The sequence below is a fragment of the Dermacentor silvarum genome, chromosome 6, assembly GCF_013339745.2.
Source record: "Dermacentor silvarum isolate Dsil-2018 chromosome 6, BIME_Dsil_1.4, whole genome shotgun sequence".
In the NCBI taxonomy this organism is placed as follows: Eukaryota; Metazoa; Arthropoda; class Arachnida; order Ixodida; family Ixodidae; genus Dermacentor; species Dermacentor silvarum.
Window position 1 is genome coordinate 137,437,110 of NC_051159.1, and position 16,095 is coordinate 137,453,204.

At 45.2% G+C, this 16,095-nt stretch overlaps 1 protein-coding gene across 1 annotated transcript in view; it reads right to left on the reverse strand.

Moving 5' to 3' along the window:
- The window catches only part of LOC119456083 (hemicentin-1), a 131,925-nt gene extending 119,679 nt beyond the window's left edge, over window positions 1–12,246 (reverse strand). Inside the window, exon 1 of the mRNA XM_037717686.2 lies at window positions 11,704–12,246. Coding sequence (XP_037573614.1) covers window positions 11,704–11,857 — 154 coding nt within the window. The 5' untranslated portion in view covers window positions 11,858–12,246. The remainder of the gene's footprint in view (window positions 1–11,703) is intronic.
- Window positions 12,247–16,095: the final 3,849 nt, after the last annotated feature.

Sequence of the window (16,095 nt, forward strand, 5' to 3'; positions counted from 1 at the left end):
TTTTATATTTGCCCAATCTGCTTATTATTGTGCTCTGCTGACCTATACATAAGAAAAAACTCCGAATGTAGGTCTTCACATTTAATCAAAATTGCTCTGTCACGAATTAATCAACTCACTGAAACTCGCTCAAGCTATCCCCACGGCTTGTTTCGAGTCTCCTGTGGGCGAAAAGTGCTACGTTAACCTTGACGAGTTTGATGTGACAGATGCGCAGCGACATTGAAGTGCTAATGTTCTGGATGCATGGAACGAAATCATAATTTTATTAAAAAAACTGGCTGCGGCTTAGCTTAGCTAACCCTGGATATGCAAAGTGAAAGCTTGGTTTAGCTTAGTTAAGTCTTGGTTTCACTTGGTTAACCTTTCATTTAGCTGTAATTATTATACTTAGGTATGTACTCATCGTTAAGCCAGGTGTAAATTATAAGCCGACAAGTCGAAGCGTTTTGCGAGCCGAACGTCGCTCTTCCTCAGTCTCCGACGTTAGCTTCGCGCGCTTGGCATTCCGGACCTTCTCCAGTGAAGCAGCTCGTCAGGCAATATCCGCGGGGTGGTCAGACGCCGCTTGCTGACGACGGCTCAAAGCCTCCCGCTCCCACGCAACGCTTAGAGAAGACGGCCCGGCCTCGCTCTCATCCATGGCCAAGCTCACACGGACTGGGCGAGCGCGGCTCTCCTCTTAGCTAAGTGCGCGGTGAGTCACGTGGTGAGGCGGTGACCCATCTGCGGAGAGCGCATGTGCCAAGCCGGTGGCAGCGGTGGCGGAGTCACGTGATGCGTTGCCACGGCTACGGTGTAGCAGCGGTCAAATGAAGGTCAAATTGCTGGCGACGGCGAAACGTGGCTCCAGCTAGGTTAGTAAAGCTTTGGCTTTACAATGACAGACTAATGCCTTTGCAGAACCGTTATCCAAACAACATGGTTGCAATAAAGGAAGGGTATTTTTTATTGCAAGGAGCGAGAGAGAGCCTTTCTGTCTGGCGGCTCGTCTACTGCATGTGAAAGAGATGATAAATGAAATAATTTACGCTAGACAATCGACTGACACACAACACAAAGCACTGGCCAGGTATCTATTCATTCATGAACTTTATAGACCTTCTATGGTATGTACCATTATTTGCCTGGCTACGGCAATCGCCGGCAGAACTAGCAATTACCATGTTTCAAATTGGAGGCTGTCAGCAGCAGCCGGCTTGGATTGACAGCGCAGACATTTTGCTCCGTTGTTGTGGTTGTCTGCGACTGCAGCAATAAGTCCTTACTTCGCTATAGATTGTGTTGCACGCGGGCAGCGTAAACACGTACAGTGTCGCATCGAACGCATGTCCCGTGTGGAAATAAAGTTTGCATTCTGTGAAGTTGTGTTCGCGGACAGAAGCACAAAACCTCAAACAACGTTGGAACATGCCACGAAGCAGACTAATTACAACGAGTCCAATACAGCCCCAGGGGAAGAAGGTTGAGTGAGAGGGGAATTGGGCGGCGCTTGCTCTGGACGGCGTTATCGCTCACTGGCACAGCGACCACTGCTGCCGCTGCCATGTCTTCCGGCAGTAACTGCGCAACAAAATCGATGCGCGTCAGAGGACCGCCCGTTTTCCATTAGGAAACAGGAAACGAGTCCGCATGGAGTCCGCCGCGAGTTTCAGGAGTTGAATCAGCGACAGCTAATGCTAGTCAGACACCGTCGCCAGCGCCAAGTATACAATTGGAAATGGCAATGAATGAGAACGAACGCTCCGTGCGTATTTGATACGTGCATCGGGATTCGGTTTTCGTCGACGGTTCCGCCTGGCGCCAACGAGTTACGCGTTGTGAAGTCTTGTCTAATGAGTGCTTCATTTTCTGCTTATGGAACGCGAGCACAACCACCCGATACAGATTACTCATTATGTTACCCGATGCCTGGACAATGGCACTGATATGGACATTAAAATGTAAGAAACCGAAATCCAGATTTATTGTAATAAATGCATTTATTCGCAGACTGTAACGCCATTTTTAGCGCTTACAGGAGTCATGAGTATCATTTCACTCCTGAAACACTCGAAGCGCTAAAAACCTATGTTAGTTTCTTGGACTTGCTGCCCACTCGTACCGTTTCTCGGTAATAATTCTAGCGATAAATTATTACCAAGAAATTTATTTGTTCACTATAAATAGAACAGAAGCTTGGGTACAATTGTTGCAAAAACTGCTATGACGACGTTGAAAAGCAGTTCACGTATAGCAATGGAACCTGTGGAACTATACGTTGCATTGCTACATACTTAGACAGAATCTCGCAAAATGGACGATTCCGTGCATGTGTATGTTACTGCGGCAGTTCACAGTGCAAGTTACATGCAAATTCGCATGTACAGTACCTTCGTCTACTACAACACCTGTTCAAGAAGTTGAAAGTAAAAACAAATTCTATAAATAACAAACAAGAATACCAACTTTAGTATATACTTATGCCTTTTCATGGACAGTGGGACGACATGAAGGCCCAACGTCTAATGAACTGAACATACGTAATGTCTAAATTTGAATATTTCAAAGAAAACAAAAAAAGATCACTTTTCTTGCGGTATGCAACCTATAATGTCATGAAAATATGTCAAAGGCCGTTTTGATGAGCTAATCAGCTGTATGGGGCTTGGGTTACAGATTATTATCAACGGAGGAGGACACCAAGTGGTCAAAAGTGAACTAGTTAACTAGTATTTTTTGGCGTTCGTTGGAACTAGGAACTGCAAAATTATTCAGGTTTTGCAGTTCCTAGTACCCACCCGGCTTAGGAAATTTCTTTTTGCCCCACGCGACACGCGAATTCTATATGGTCTTTCTATAAGTTATTTTGGTGCACGTACAAGAACATGTTAACGGCGTTCGACAGCAACCTAGTTGCTGTTAATTGCCATGAGAGCTGTGTGGTATTTTGTTTGTTCTGGTTCTTGCACAGCAAACATAATTGTCTGTGCGAACATCTCCCAAGCTATTCGCCCCTGGAAAGCCTGACGCCTGTCTGGGAGGTTGCTTGTACCCATCTTATAAACGGGTGGCTGTCCGGTGATGTGGATTGCACTATGTACTTTCCGCAGCCGAGCCGGACGACCTACTGACTGGGCCACGGTTGCGGATGCTGTTAATCGCTGTGATCATGTCGTGAACCCAGTTAAACCTGAATGAAGCGCGCTGCGACCTGCAACTCCAGGGACACCGAGAGTGCAGCTGTGGAGTACCCATGGCAAATAACGCACGTGTATACGGCTGAACATGGCAATTAAGCTATAAAAATATTTTCATTCTACTAACATAATAGTTGCAATCCTATTATTCAGCTAATATCCTAGCTAGGAATAAAAACTAATTGGTAAGCCGATGGGTTGATTGGTGCACAGGCAAAATCGTGAAAAAGAACTGCGGCCAGGACGAGACATTATTCTATTCTTTTGCCATCGTGCAGCATATAAAAAGCAGCCCGAATAATAAAACCATGTCTGATAGTCAGTCACTTTGACTGTGTATATTTATAGTGCAAGCCTCGTTTAGAGCCCGGTTATCTCGTAGATGCTGCAAATGGGACACATTCTGGTGGCTGAAGGCATTTCTATGTTCAGACGGTTTCAGTTTGTGTTTATATTTGGTTAATTTTGCAGACCTATATGGCGCGTTTTTTTTATATTTTATGAAGTTTACCCGACCATACTGCGAAAAGGTACATGCATCGACACACGAAAAGAAAGAATAACTGTAGACAACAGCTGTTTTTCAAGGGGCAACAATCTCTTCTAATTCAGAGAAAACAGAGTTTTGAGTAATACATACTTTTTTCAAGTAGATTAAATGAATTATAGGCATTTGAATTTCATCAGGACTGAAGTCTATGTGTATACCACCAAAACATTGATTTTTATATGACCGATAGCAATAGGAATTAAAAGTTCCTGAGGAACATGTAAAATGAATGTTAATGCATTGAACACACAAAATGTCAATGGAATCAAAAGTAGGAAACACTCGTAAGGAGAATGATCGCTTACGCTTAAGACTGTCAACATAAGAACAGGTAATTTCAATGCAGAGGGGGATCTATTGAAGAGGAAAACATGAACAATAGGCACTCGAGCTAGTCACGAACTCAGCGACTGCGTGACCCTGAGATTAAATGCTTCCACGAAATAGTCTCGTTCGGAACGTAATACGCTGTGGCATTAGGCGGATGTCACGTTAGCAAGGCATTGTTCGGCATTTGCAATCCATCCTTCAGCTCAATTTCACATCGGCTCCTCCCTGCCCAATGCACGGATGCCTCCCACTAGGATTCTACAAGAGCTAAGGCTGTTCATTTCCGAAGCCATTAATAGAATGGCCCCCCTGTGCGGCCACTGCTCCCCTGCGTCCTGCAAATAGCCGGTCATTCTAACGACCTCCATCGCTCTCCGCAGTGCGGGCTGTTGGCGTATATCGGAATGACTGAACATCGCTGAACCCCCCCCCCCCCCCGCCCCTCCTTTTTTTTTTATTTCAGTAGGGATGTTGACTTTGCCTCTCTTGATGACCACTGATGCAGAGCATAATTAAACTGGGGTCATCACGAAGGGTGATGTCTAATATCGTAAAAGGTATTAGTCGCCCATGTAATATTACCGTACTTGTTCATATTTCGACATATAAATTACTCGGCAGTTGTGAGTACGAGGGTGTGTTCGCGCATGTTTGTGTGCGTGCATGTGTTGCACGCGTGCACATAGAAGCGTTCCTTTGTCCCCGCTGTAGACGCTTGAGTCTGTGTGGTCCCGCGTTTTTCTTTTTTGACGTTCTCCTTGCGGAAACATTGCCTTCCTATCTAGCTTTAAGACTACGAGCAAATGTTGCTACGTAATGTTAATGTTATGTATTAAAATTTTATTTGAACTGTATTCATGGTGTCAACGACTATATTTAAGGTCTTGACGTCGTTATTCCTTTTGCGTTATTCGTATACAGCCTGCGTCGTGCGTTTTAAGATTGCAATAGCTTCAGTTGAATAAAGGCGGCCGTTTTACAACACCCATCATGATTCCCGTCCTCGCCTTACTGAAGCAGTCATTCGCCACGTACAGTTTGCAAGTTTGCAAACACCAATAAGCACAATCTTGCATACACTGCACCTCTAGCGATAACCTTCAGGAGTAAAAAAAAAATAAAGAAAGAGGGAGGAAAACTGAGAATGGGCGGTGGTACATTGTCGACAAGTTTCCGCACGCCGTGCACGCTGTTCGCGGTGACCGTTGCTGCAGCGGAAGCCCACTAGAGTAAATGAGCTGGCTATCGCCGTTAATAGCCTCGAAGCAAGCAAGCCAGCAAGCAAGCGGCGATGCAACGACAGGAACGGGGAAGTTTCCCTCGCTAATCGCAATGACTCATTGCTTCATAACGGGTGGACGGTTCTGCTCTGCCTTTTCTGGAACGCAAGCGGACGCACGCACACACGCATTGCGTCTGATCGCGCGGCAGACGCGCACGCGTAAATATCGATCCTTGGGCGTGGAGTCCATCGGCGGCTGCTAGAAAACGTGAGCGGGTGATACAAGCTCTCGAGCGGCGACGCGCGTGTTATGAAAGTGATGAAGGTGGAGGGTGGGGGTGCCGTAGTGGCGGGGGGAGAGGGGGTGCTGAGGGCGTTGTGTAGCCGAGCTCGTGGCAAGAGCTCTTCTGCGAGGCTGCTTACTTGGCGTGGCGTGGCCAGCTGCCCTTACTCGTGGAAGTTATTCTACAGCAGCCAACGACGCTCTCCCTTCTCGGCAGCTGGTTTTAAGAGGACTTAAAGGCCAAGTCGGAGGGGCGGAGAATCATCGTAACCGTCCCCAGCCGGCGGCTACTTATGCCTGGAAGGGAGACTTAAATACGCATATTCTTGGCATCGCCCTTCCACCTTTTAAAAGCAAAATGAAGGAAATGCAAGCCAGAAGATAAGTTTGCTCCCTCCCCTCACCCTTTTTTTGCAACATCTTTTTTTTTCTTTTTGTTAGAGAAAGTTCAATTTCAGCGTCATTGCCATGCACGCGGTGTGAACGCCATTGATTTTAGCTAGCAGTGTCAGTCTCATTAGGAGATGCGACAGCCTATTTTTTATAACGTTTAATCTTGCTTTAGAGAGGTTGGTAATAAGCACCCTTAGCGACGAATTCGAACAGAAGGTAATGAACAATTTTTAAAGTGTCCTTTAATGACGGTACATTCGAGCAAATGGCACTCTCCCTGCCGTTAGTATTTGATGCTAGTGTTAAGAGACACGCGTGTTCTCCGAGCGCTCGGCTGGTGGAAAGTTGCGATAATGGTATTGGGTCTAGAATGTCGTCTGCAGGGAACTCTAAATTTGTCGGATAATGTGCTTTGATTTGTCTGTTTTGGCAGCGCTGTATTTGCTGTAACCTGTGTGTTGCTGCGAATTAACTAAATGTCACTTCTGTTCGATCTCTGTTGGGAAGCTCTCACTTTGTATAAGCTGCAGCATTTAAGACGCCAATGCCTAGGACGAGGGAACAAGGTGTAGAGGGGGGCGGTGGGGGGGGGGGGGGGGTCTTTGACTTGGAGTGGGGAGGTGAGGGCTCTGCAATGGCGCAGCGTTTACGCTTGCCTGAACGGCCCTAGAACGTGCACTTCACTCGAGCTGTTTGCGTTGATAGCGCGGTCTTCACAGCATGCTTCTGAAGAAATATTCGATGATGTTTAAGTATAACTATCACAAGTTGGCTTACTAATAATCAACAGAGCTATGAAAACGGAATAATCCTGAAATAAATGGGGCCAGTGGCAGCGCGAAAAAAGCGGCACCTATGGCTCCATTATGGCGATCGTAATACGCGCTTCGGTATTGCTTATCTGCCTTCAAGATGTAGGGTGTCTATGATGCTCTTACCAATGCTTAGTACTTGCACGCATTAAGTGACGCGAGGTAAGTTGCCACTACTTGAAGAAAAAAAAATGCGTTTGCGGAGCAAGGATTTGTTTTACAACGCATTTGACGTGCTCTACCTTCGGTAGAATAAAATCATACTGCTAACAAGGTGTTTTATGAGCCAAAGCCTGAAACAAAATAAAAAGAAAAAAGAAAGAAAGAAAGAAAGAAAGAAAGAAAGAAAGAAAGAAAGAAAGAAAGAAAGAAAGAAAGAAAGAAAGAAAGGACCTTCACCCGCTACACGCCTCAATCCTGAGTACACACTCCGTGCCAGCTGATCGCGTTACGATTTAGCAGCTCCGCAAGCTTCTTCTTTTCTTGGATTGCCTGCTTTACACACTAGCATTCAATTAACACCACATGACCATCGCAGTTGCAGTGAGAGGATGAATTTCATAACCCCACGTGATATAAAATGGACTGCCGACACAGAGCTGTCTCAGAAGAGGTTGCCATTTCGGCTTCACATATTGCACGTGATGCACATCTCTTAGGTATTCAACTCTTACAATAAAATGTTCCCTGGTAGGATATATCTACTACCATCCGTACGTTGCACAGTTCGTCTTTGACGACCCAACGTAAAAGCAAAATTACCAGCATATCACCTAGAACGTATCTTTTGTTCGTTATCAGCATGATTACGATATCGTACGGCATAATTGGCAGCTGCGCTTTAATGATTTGTTGCAGGCTGTTCAAAAGAAGGAATGCAGTGAAAGAATCCTGGATTTACAGGCTTAATTGTTTAAGTCTGCTTGAGCGACAGTTAGTGCAACGATCACACAGCAAATGGTCATTTCATTATGAAGCAAGTTTTCTAGAGTAGTGGGCCAGGACAAAGTTGAAGAAAGCCTCTTCAGACTTGCCGTGCATGACAATACTGCGTTGGCAGTATTGCGCAAGAAGGCGCAAGAAAAAAGAAGGCCGCAGTGCGCTACAGCCGTAGCATTCGTGATGCATAGTCCACCATTTATGAAATGAATAAGCGGCAAAAACATGACGTTTGCGGTGCACTAATCAGACTTCTAGTACGGTGCCCTACACAAGAAATCTACACACGTCAGCCCTCGCATAGCTATGTTATTCCAGCCTCTTCCAGTGACCAATCTAGCACCGCACAGAATAAACAGAACACGACCAAGTTAAGCCAAGAGCACAACGTTGTTAGAGTCACTGTGAATGTACTGCAACGTGGGACTGCTGGAAATTTTTACATATGAAATGAAATGAAATAGCAGTCTTTTTACAGACATTATTTTAAAATCAATGTGGGAGTTCGGCCTGTACAATATCTACTATCCTAGCCTTGAAACTGTTCGACACCCTTACGCGAAAGGTCTTTCTTCATTTTTCTACTAAATACTTCATCATATGTCTGACCTATTAGGCTTCTTGTTTGTGTACAAAAGGGAGAAAATTGTTAATAATTGAGATGTGTAGTAAAACTCATTGAAAGCTTGGCCTATTGACAGCGGCAAACTTTCTGACTCTGCACTGTCTTCTAACCAGCCGGGTGGTTCGAGCAACAAGAACCAGACTTTAAAAATCGACTGGAACACTATAGACAAAAAGGACCAATTGTATGTCATCCGCAGTCGTCTTGGGTGACTCATAGTATTTTTTGAAGTGTGATTAGTTGTCTAATTAGATAAGTGTAATTCTGAATAACTTAAATAATTGCTTTAGGACATAAGTTGTAATTGGAAGTTGTAGAACGTGCTCAGAAACACCCAGCGAAGATGTTTCGATTACGTTACTTTTATCGAGTCTTTCTTTCTTAGTTCTGAAGCAAGTCCGCGAAGTGGAAAAAGATGGCAAAACAGCGTTTTTGTGCGTCAAGACAGCAGCGCCTGCTATTACGGTTCTAAAGAACAAAATACACATGTTTACCGAATAAATGAAGGAAAGAAAGAAAGGAAGAAGAAAAAAAAGAAAGCTGCAAGAGCATCTCTGTTGTGAAGAGTAAAATCCGCGGTAGTACTAAATGATAAATAGGCCGCGGCTGAAGTGAGATGCAGGCACCCGTCGGACTTATTTAGATAAGGACATGGTGGGGAGGGGGGCTTGAGGAGGCGAGAGGCTTCATTTCTTTAAAACTCGATTGAAACCACTGCCATCTATACCCGCAAGAGTGAAGTTGTGCAATTCATTTTATGCTTTACTCTCTTCAGAAACCAGGACAGCAAACCACGTAAAATATAACCCAATTGAACCAACTTCATTGAGTGCATAAGAGCAAGTTCTACAATTTTTCAGGTGCAGGGTAAGCCCTAAAACGAATATTCAATATTTTGCATAATTAACTAAACTAATTAGCAAATTAATCGTACCTAACCAAATAGTCAAACACACTCAAGAAGACTGCTAAGAATATGTCTTTGGTTTTATTTGTCTATGATATTTTCATAGTTTGGTTCTAGTTGCGTGAAACACAACTGGTAGAGCTGGTTGCAAGTCGACATGGTATTCAGAGCCAGTGCAACTGAAATGTGGTTGTCCAAATTTGGCACCAAGCGAAAAACTACTAAAAATTTCGTACAAAATTGACTTCGTGCAACAACTTGTTATGGAGGAATCCTTTACCGTCAGCCGCCGCAGTTTCGCCAAAGCAAACGATAGTCTAAGAAAGCTGACGAGGCGTCAGCACAGCGGATGCGAACGAATGCGTCCAAAAGGAACAGGCGCGGTGACAACCTAGACATGTCCTGCTCGCATACAACGATCCAAGTTTCTGTCGCTTTTCTCATGTCCCTATTCTTTACCGGCTGCCTAAGACGTTTGTATTTCTTTTTTATTATATCCAATTTCTTACGCTTCCACTGTCTTTACTGATACACTCCTTCTCTCACGGTCTCCAACAAACGTCTCCGACACCTGTGGTGTCATGTTCCACGCTTCGTGTCAAAAGGCAAGCAGACAAAAAAGGAAAAAGAACAGGTTATACTCGCATAGGAATGGAACGCGCTTCTTGTGTGGCTGTCCGCCTTTCTTTTATTTTATTTCACCCGGATGTTTGCTCTGGTCGAGCAAAGTTTCACAGCCAAAGGGCCATACATGTGCCTAATAAAAAGGCGAAGAATCCATTACGCAGCCCATTTTTTTTCCTCGTAACTGCGGGTAGTAAGTCAGTGCAGTCACGCCAGCCGAAACGGGAAAAAATGTTGTCTTAGAAGAAAAGCAACATCGAAAATACGAGAGCACAATGCCCCAAATAATATCGTGTGCTGTCACGCTCCACATTGGATCAATAAGTCTCGACGTTTGCGTGCTTTTCTAACGGATATAGCGGGGAATTGGGATAGAATAACTACCATTAGTTACTGTTTTGCAGTTTGTTTGTTGCTTTTTTAAGCGGCATTGGTTGCTTATGGAAATTTCCATAAGACATATTTGGATCCTCTGAGTATAAAAGTTCCTCATAGTTTCTGAAAGAACCTGATAGTTCTGAACGCCATTTGAAGGAAGTAGGGGCAACAGTTTAAATGTAATAGAAATAAAGATGAGTAACTACTCTAGAAGAAGCTTTTCCGCCATATCACTCAAGTTTCAGTGATCCAGAACTCGTGTCTTGCACGATACCTAGCACGCACAAAAAAGCAATGCATTAGCATGGGGCTTATGTGTACCACAACTGAGTTCACAGGTAAATATAATTCGAGCGTAAAAATTCGTACGCGTTTCTTTCCTATTTTTTTTTTTGCAAATAGCCTTCACCTTCTTTAAGATGCAACTGCGATAAATTAAACAAAGCAGGATTTCTTAGTATTGCTCACGAGAAACAGAGTGCCTGAACTTTAAAATCTAATTTGACATCAAATGCATGAGGGCGTGAAGGTATACATTCCCGGATTAAAAGCCCCGGCTCCCAGCTCCCCTTCAAGGTATACAAGAGCGCTTAGTCTTCGCAAGGCACATCAAGTAATTATTCATATTTAGTTTTATATTATTTCTTATTGCGCACGATCGAGGCTACAGCCCTGTCCTATACTCGATTCATTAGCGAAGACTTTGATTCCCGCTCAGCTTATCTCAGAACAAGAGATTAACGAACGTAATACGTTCCGGTGCATTAAAAGCAGTAGTTTCCTAGTAAGAGTCCATCAGCGTAAATGAGGAGATATTGTACTTAACAAGCGTAGAAGCGCTGCTTTTCTTTTGGATTTAGTACAAACGAAATGATACAAGGCGGCGTGGTAATAAATTCGTTTTCACATGACAGGGCATTTGTTGAAGATGCGTGTTGTAGCTCCTTTATTCATTTATAGCGCAGAAAGCATTTATGGTGCCTCTGTAAATGGGAGTTTAGCAGACACAATACACTTCACCGAAGAGAGGGTGATAAAAAAAATTCATACGACGGGAAAGTAATGTAAGCTGATAATTTACAATGAACAAATTTATATTTTTGCATAAGCCCTGACGATGTCTAGAAGAAATGACCACCTTTCGTTTTCGCAGTTTGGATTACTTGAATTATTATTTCATTTAATGTTTTCTTGGCAACGACCTTGTACTAATCGGTACTGTACATACCGGAAAGCTTTCAACTACCATTTTTCCCCAACCTCATTTACTCTAGGCGGTGAAATATTCATTCTTTCAATTATTGAAAAATGCCTCCTACCAAGCATATAAAGCTTACTGGGCGCATCTTCTTTCCCTGTGCAATCATTTGATGCCTCCCAGAAATGAAGCCGCGCATGGTCACACAAGACGAGACAAATGTCTAGAAAAAAACAGGACGAAAGCCTCGAACGCTCACGCACCGTAGGGCTGCTCCTTGTTGGCCGGCCGCTGCTGTATCCTACAGTGCACCACAAGCGAACATATCCAGACGCACACCGCACAGGAGACGAGCATCCTCGGCAGCGTCCGGCCGATTACCGGCCCCGAACCGGTGGTGGTCAGTCTCCTCCTCATTCCTCCACTGTGGTGGCCGCGGACAACTTGGCTGGCTGCCCAGCCCTCTGGAGGACCCAGGCTCCCGAGTCAGTCAGTCTCTCGATCACAACCCGAGCGCAGAAAAGAGCCGAAGCATGCACGGATGGACAGGGGGAGACGCGACTGAGGAGTGAGTGAGAGAAAGAGAGAGAGAGAGAGCAGGTCCGGGCCAACGCGCACAACGGCGCAATGCGAGCGGCGGTGAGAAGTGAAGAAGCGGACGACGAGCGACCGCAGACAGTCGTCGTCGCGGGAGCGAGAGAAACTGGCGACGCACAGCGCGCGAGAGGCCGTCAAAGTGAGAGCTTCGCGCGCAGGGCGCGCAAAACCGTCGTCGTCGTCGTCGCGAGAGAGCGGCGATGAGGCGATCCCCCCGCGGCCGGCGGTTCCCGCTGCTCTGGCAGGGATCGATGCCGCGCGCTGCCGAATATCGGGCGAAGCGAGCGCTTTCTTGCGCGGGCGCCCCCGCAAGGCGACCTCTGGACAAGGATTTCGGCGCCAACGGCAAAGGTGCGCGCGCGCCGTGCTCCACGAAGTATTGGAACACACATGTCGGCTTTCTTTCTTCTTTTTTTTTTTTGTTGTTGTTCTCGTGTTTCGTTTTTGCTTTTATTCTTGGTTTTTCGCTGCCTCTAGCCCCTTTCACCGTCCTGTTTCCTATACGGTTCTGTTATTTGAATAATGCCGTTCACAGACCGCGGCCCGTATTCTATAAAAGCTATTTACGCAGGAAATGTTCATAGGCACAAATTCCAACCAATCGTGTCGTCGGAAATATCATTAGTGAAGTGTACTGACGAATGGCAAAAACCACCTGAGAATAATAAGTTTTTTTTTTTTTTTGAATTTGGCCCCAAGACCCGTATTGAAAAAGAAATGTTTAGGCTAGAAATTGTTCGTAAGAGAAATTTCCAGGAAATCATGATGCTGGTAATATCATTAGTGAAGGTTGCCAGCCAATGATATAGAAAATTTACGAACGAGAAGCTTTGTGAATTCGGCTCGTGCTGGAATACCCCGTAGTAGTCATGTAGAATGCGCATGTTGAACGTCACTGCTTCTGCAAAAGCAGAACTCTACGCAATAATGTCTGTCTGGAGTTTCGTGCTCACTACCGCATTCAGTCATATGTGCAATCCTGAATGACTCTCAAGCGTCCTTATCGAGCATTGACTCCATAGGTTGAACAAAAGTGACTATGCTGTAGTATTTGAAGATTAACAGATATAAACAAAGAATATATAGCTAGCCAAAAGTTCAGTGTGCACTTGGCATTAATGGGGACATACTGAGCATATATCGTTACTCACCTCTATTCCTGCAGCGCATATATATATATATATATATATATATATATATATATACATTACGCACTCTGGACAAATCATCGCTCTCACTGGAAAAACAACTTTGTGGTCATATTCAACAACACGACTGCAAAAGCGTAGAATTGGTGTCCTATGCAAATTTCGAGAAGTGTCAGCCGTGAAAGGTGTCGAATATATGGTCTCAGCGTGTCAACAGCGATATCAGTGGTGAACGTGTGCTCCTCTGCAATGACAATCATAGCTGCTGTTGGTGTACAGCCGACAAAGACATTTCAGAAACGTTTGGGCTTACACGCTTTGTAGTGTTCGGAGATTAGTCTTGCAAGTGTTGGACAAAACAGGAACAGTGTATCTCAAAAATCCGCGAAAACGTTTCATGTATAGCTGTAACATGAAGTGTGGCTATAGAGGTGGCTCTCACGATTTTCCTGCAATGAATTCAAACATACTGACGGGCGTACTTGTTTATCATTTTCCTGCAACCGTTTTTCACCGGATAAAAAGTGTCACACAGTTATCGCTTGATGCAAGACGCGCAGTGATATATTTCAACTCTCTCAAATGTTGTCGCCGATTGTGTAGAAAGTGTTTGCATGGGCGCCACCATGTTGCGTACGCAGTGTCGTCATCTATGGGCAGTCGCAATGGTGGCTTGGGCGTATGCGATCGGTGGCAGTGTCTGGTGGTTGTTTTCGCGTCGCGCGGTCTGTTTCGTGTGACGTGGCGTCTTATACGTGGGAAATGGTTCTTTGAGACGTGCTGAAGAGGTTTAAGTCAGCATGGCCGGAGTTTCTGCGGCATTGAGGTGGACGGAGCACCAAGCACGATGTGTGCGCCCATATTTGAGCCTACAGTCAGCCTCGGAGATCAGTTTTGTATTTCTGAAAATTCGTTTCACTAATGGCACTTTACTGCAGCATTCTCACTGTAGTTTTAAGCAATGATTTAGCAGAAATGAGTAGTTACGAAACATTACGATCCCAACAGCGTAGCTACTGTACTGATCTGCTACGGAATAAGTTGTGCTGTTTATTTTAACAGGCGTTTGAATTGTTATCTGTAGATAGATTGCGCGACTACCTCGTTTGTTGGACGATGTTTCCGCCCACGAATAAAATACTTTTGGTGAGTAATGACAGCATACCGTACAGTATAAATTACACTTCTGGAGTGGTGGAGGATCGGCGCAAGCGTCTAAAGCAGTGGTAGGTGCTGGACTAAATCTGTTATCTATAGCGCATGGTCCAAGCATGAGACATGACCATGCAAGGTCTTATTCTGGCATATGCATATTTTTTTTCCTCGTGCAAGAAGAGCGTATGAGGACCGATTTTTTCCCCGGTCTTGTTTGTCCCATCCTCTACGACGCACTTACCCGTCTTACCGACATTGTGTCCTCACAAACAACTGCAGGATTCTTTTTATGGCAATCTCCTTCGGATATTGCTGCTTCATATAGTGCAAAACGGCAATGCCGAAGTACAAAGCTTATATTTGTCACGCTGGTTTATCGACCGAGGTGATAGCTGTGTGGAGTAACGTCATCGGCCTCATACAGAGGGCAAGCGCAGGCGTAGCATAGTGATTTCAAGTCTACTGGGGTGCTATGCAGGATGCCCCGAGTTTGGCGAAACTCGGGATCTTCACGAGCTCTGGCGACGCCCCAAGATTAAAGAACTAATGGTAAAAAGACAAAGTTTGTCCTTCGGCACACCTCCAGTTTCATTGGCTTATCTAGATTCACTCTGGGTGGCCATCATCCCTTGGGCGTTGCCATATGGGCGGTCGACAAACTGGGGCTCACGTGATCATACGGTTGGTGCATGGTCGTGCATTCTTTCACTTGTTTGTCGTTCCACCGAGTGCATTAAAGGCACAAGCAAGTTATCAAATAAATGCATTAAGAACAATGATATTAGTCACATTACCGTAGGGTATAGGTGTTTTAAAATTTATAAGTTGTACACTGAATGTGTATTAGACTAATTTGTAGTTTAATCGTTTCGCGATATACCACGAGGGCACGCTCGCCCTCCTCTTTCTTCCTCTGGATTGGATTGGCGCGTCTCGCTACGTGCTTGCGCTAGCATTTCCGAGCACAGATTGGTGTGTGCTTGGTTTTCGCACTGGGCTTTGAACAGATCGCTCGTTTATCTTTCTCTTTCCTCTGGATTCAATTGGTGCGGCTCGCTACGTGCTTGCGCTCCCATTTTCGAGCAGAGTGGTGTGCGCCAGATTTTTACACTGGGCTTTCAACAGATCGCTCGTTGCTCGCGCTAAAGTAAGGCTGCGAGACGAAGGGAGCGTCGGCTAGCGCAGAAGTGGTCTGCCGCGCGCTTACCGTGTAAGCACTCAGGAATGTCGGAAAACACTCATGCAAGGATAAAAAAGCTACGCTTTTTTTCTTTTACATTGTGACGCACCTTAATACTGGCTAGCGCCGAGCGATGGCTTCTAACAACCGCAGGAAAGAGTCTTTATACTGGGTAGCTCGAGCGATCCATGGCTTCTAAGAAACGCAAGAAAGGGTCTTTGCAGCGCACGTGGCCGTTGATTGCCACATCATTCATCCCAGGTGGGACTCCAGCATCAGTGCAGTTACTCTGTACCCACTGCTGACGAGGTGGCGCTTCACTTTTTTACAATAACTTCCTATTTTTTGCGTGTGAACGCCAGTGTTGGTTTCCACAAAGTGCACGCTGTGGTTAACTGTCTCCCAATGCAGATTGAGGCATAGCCCCGTTAGCATCCACTAAATTTGGGATACAGTTGTATGCGGCCAATTCGTCACTATGAATAATGGTCCCCGGTTGAACATTGGGTGCAATAATGGCGCCTAGCGTCGCTGCCTTTCGTCGGTCGACCTTGAAAAGTAGCAGCACCCCCCAG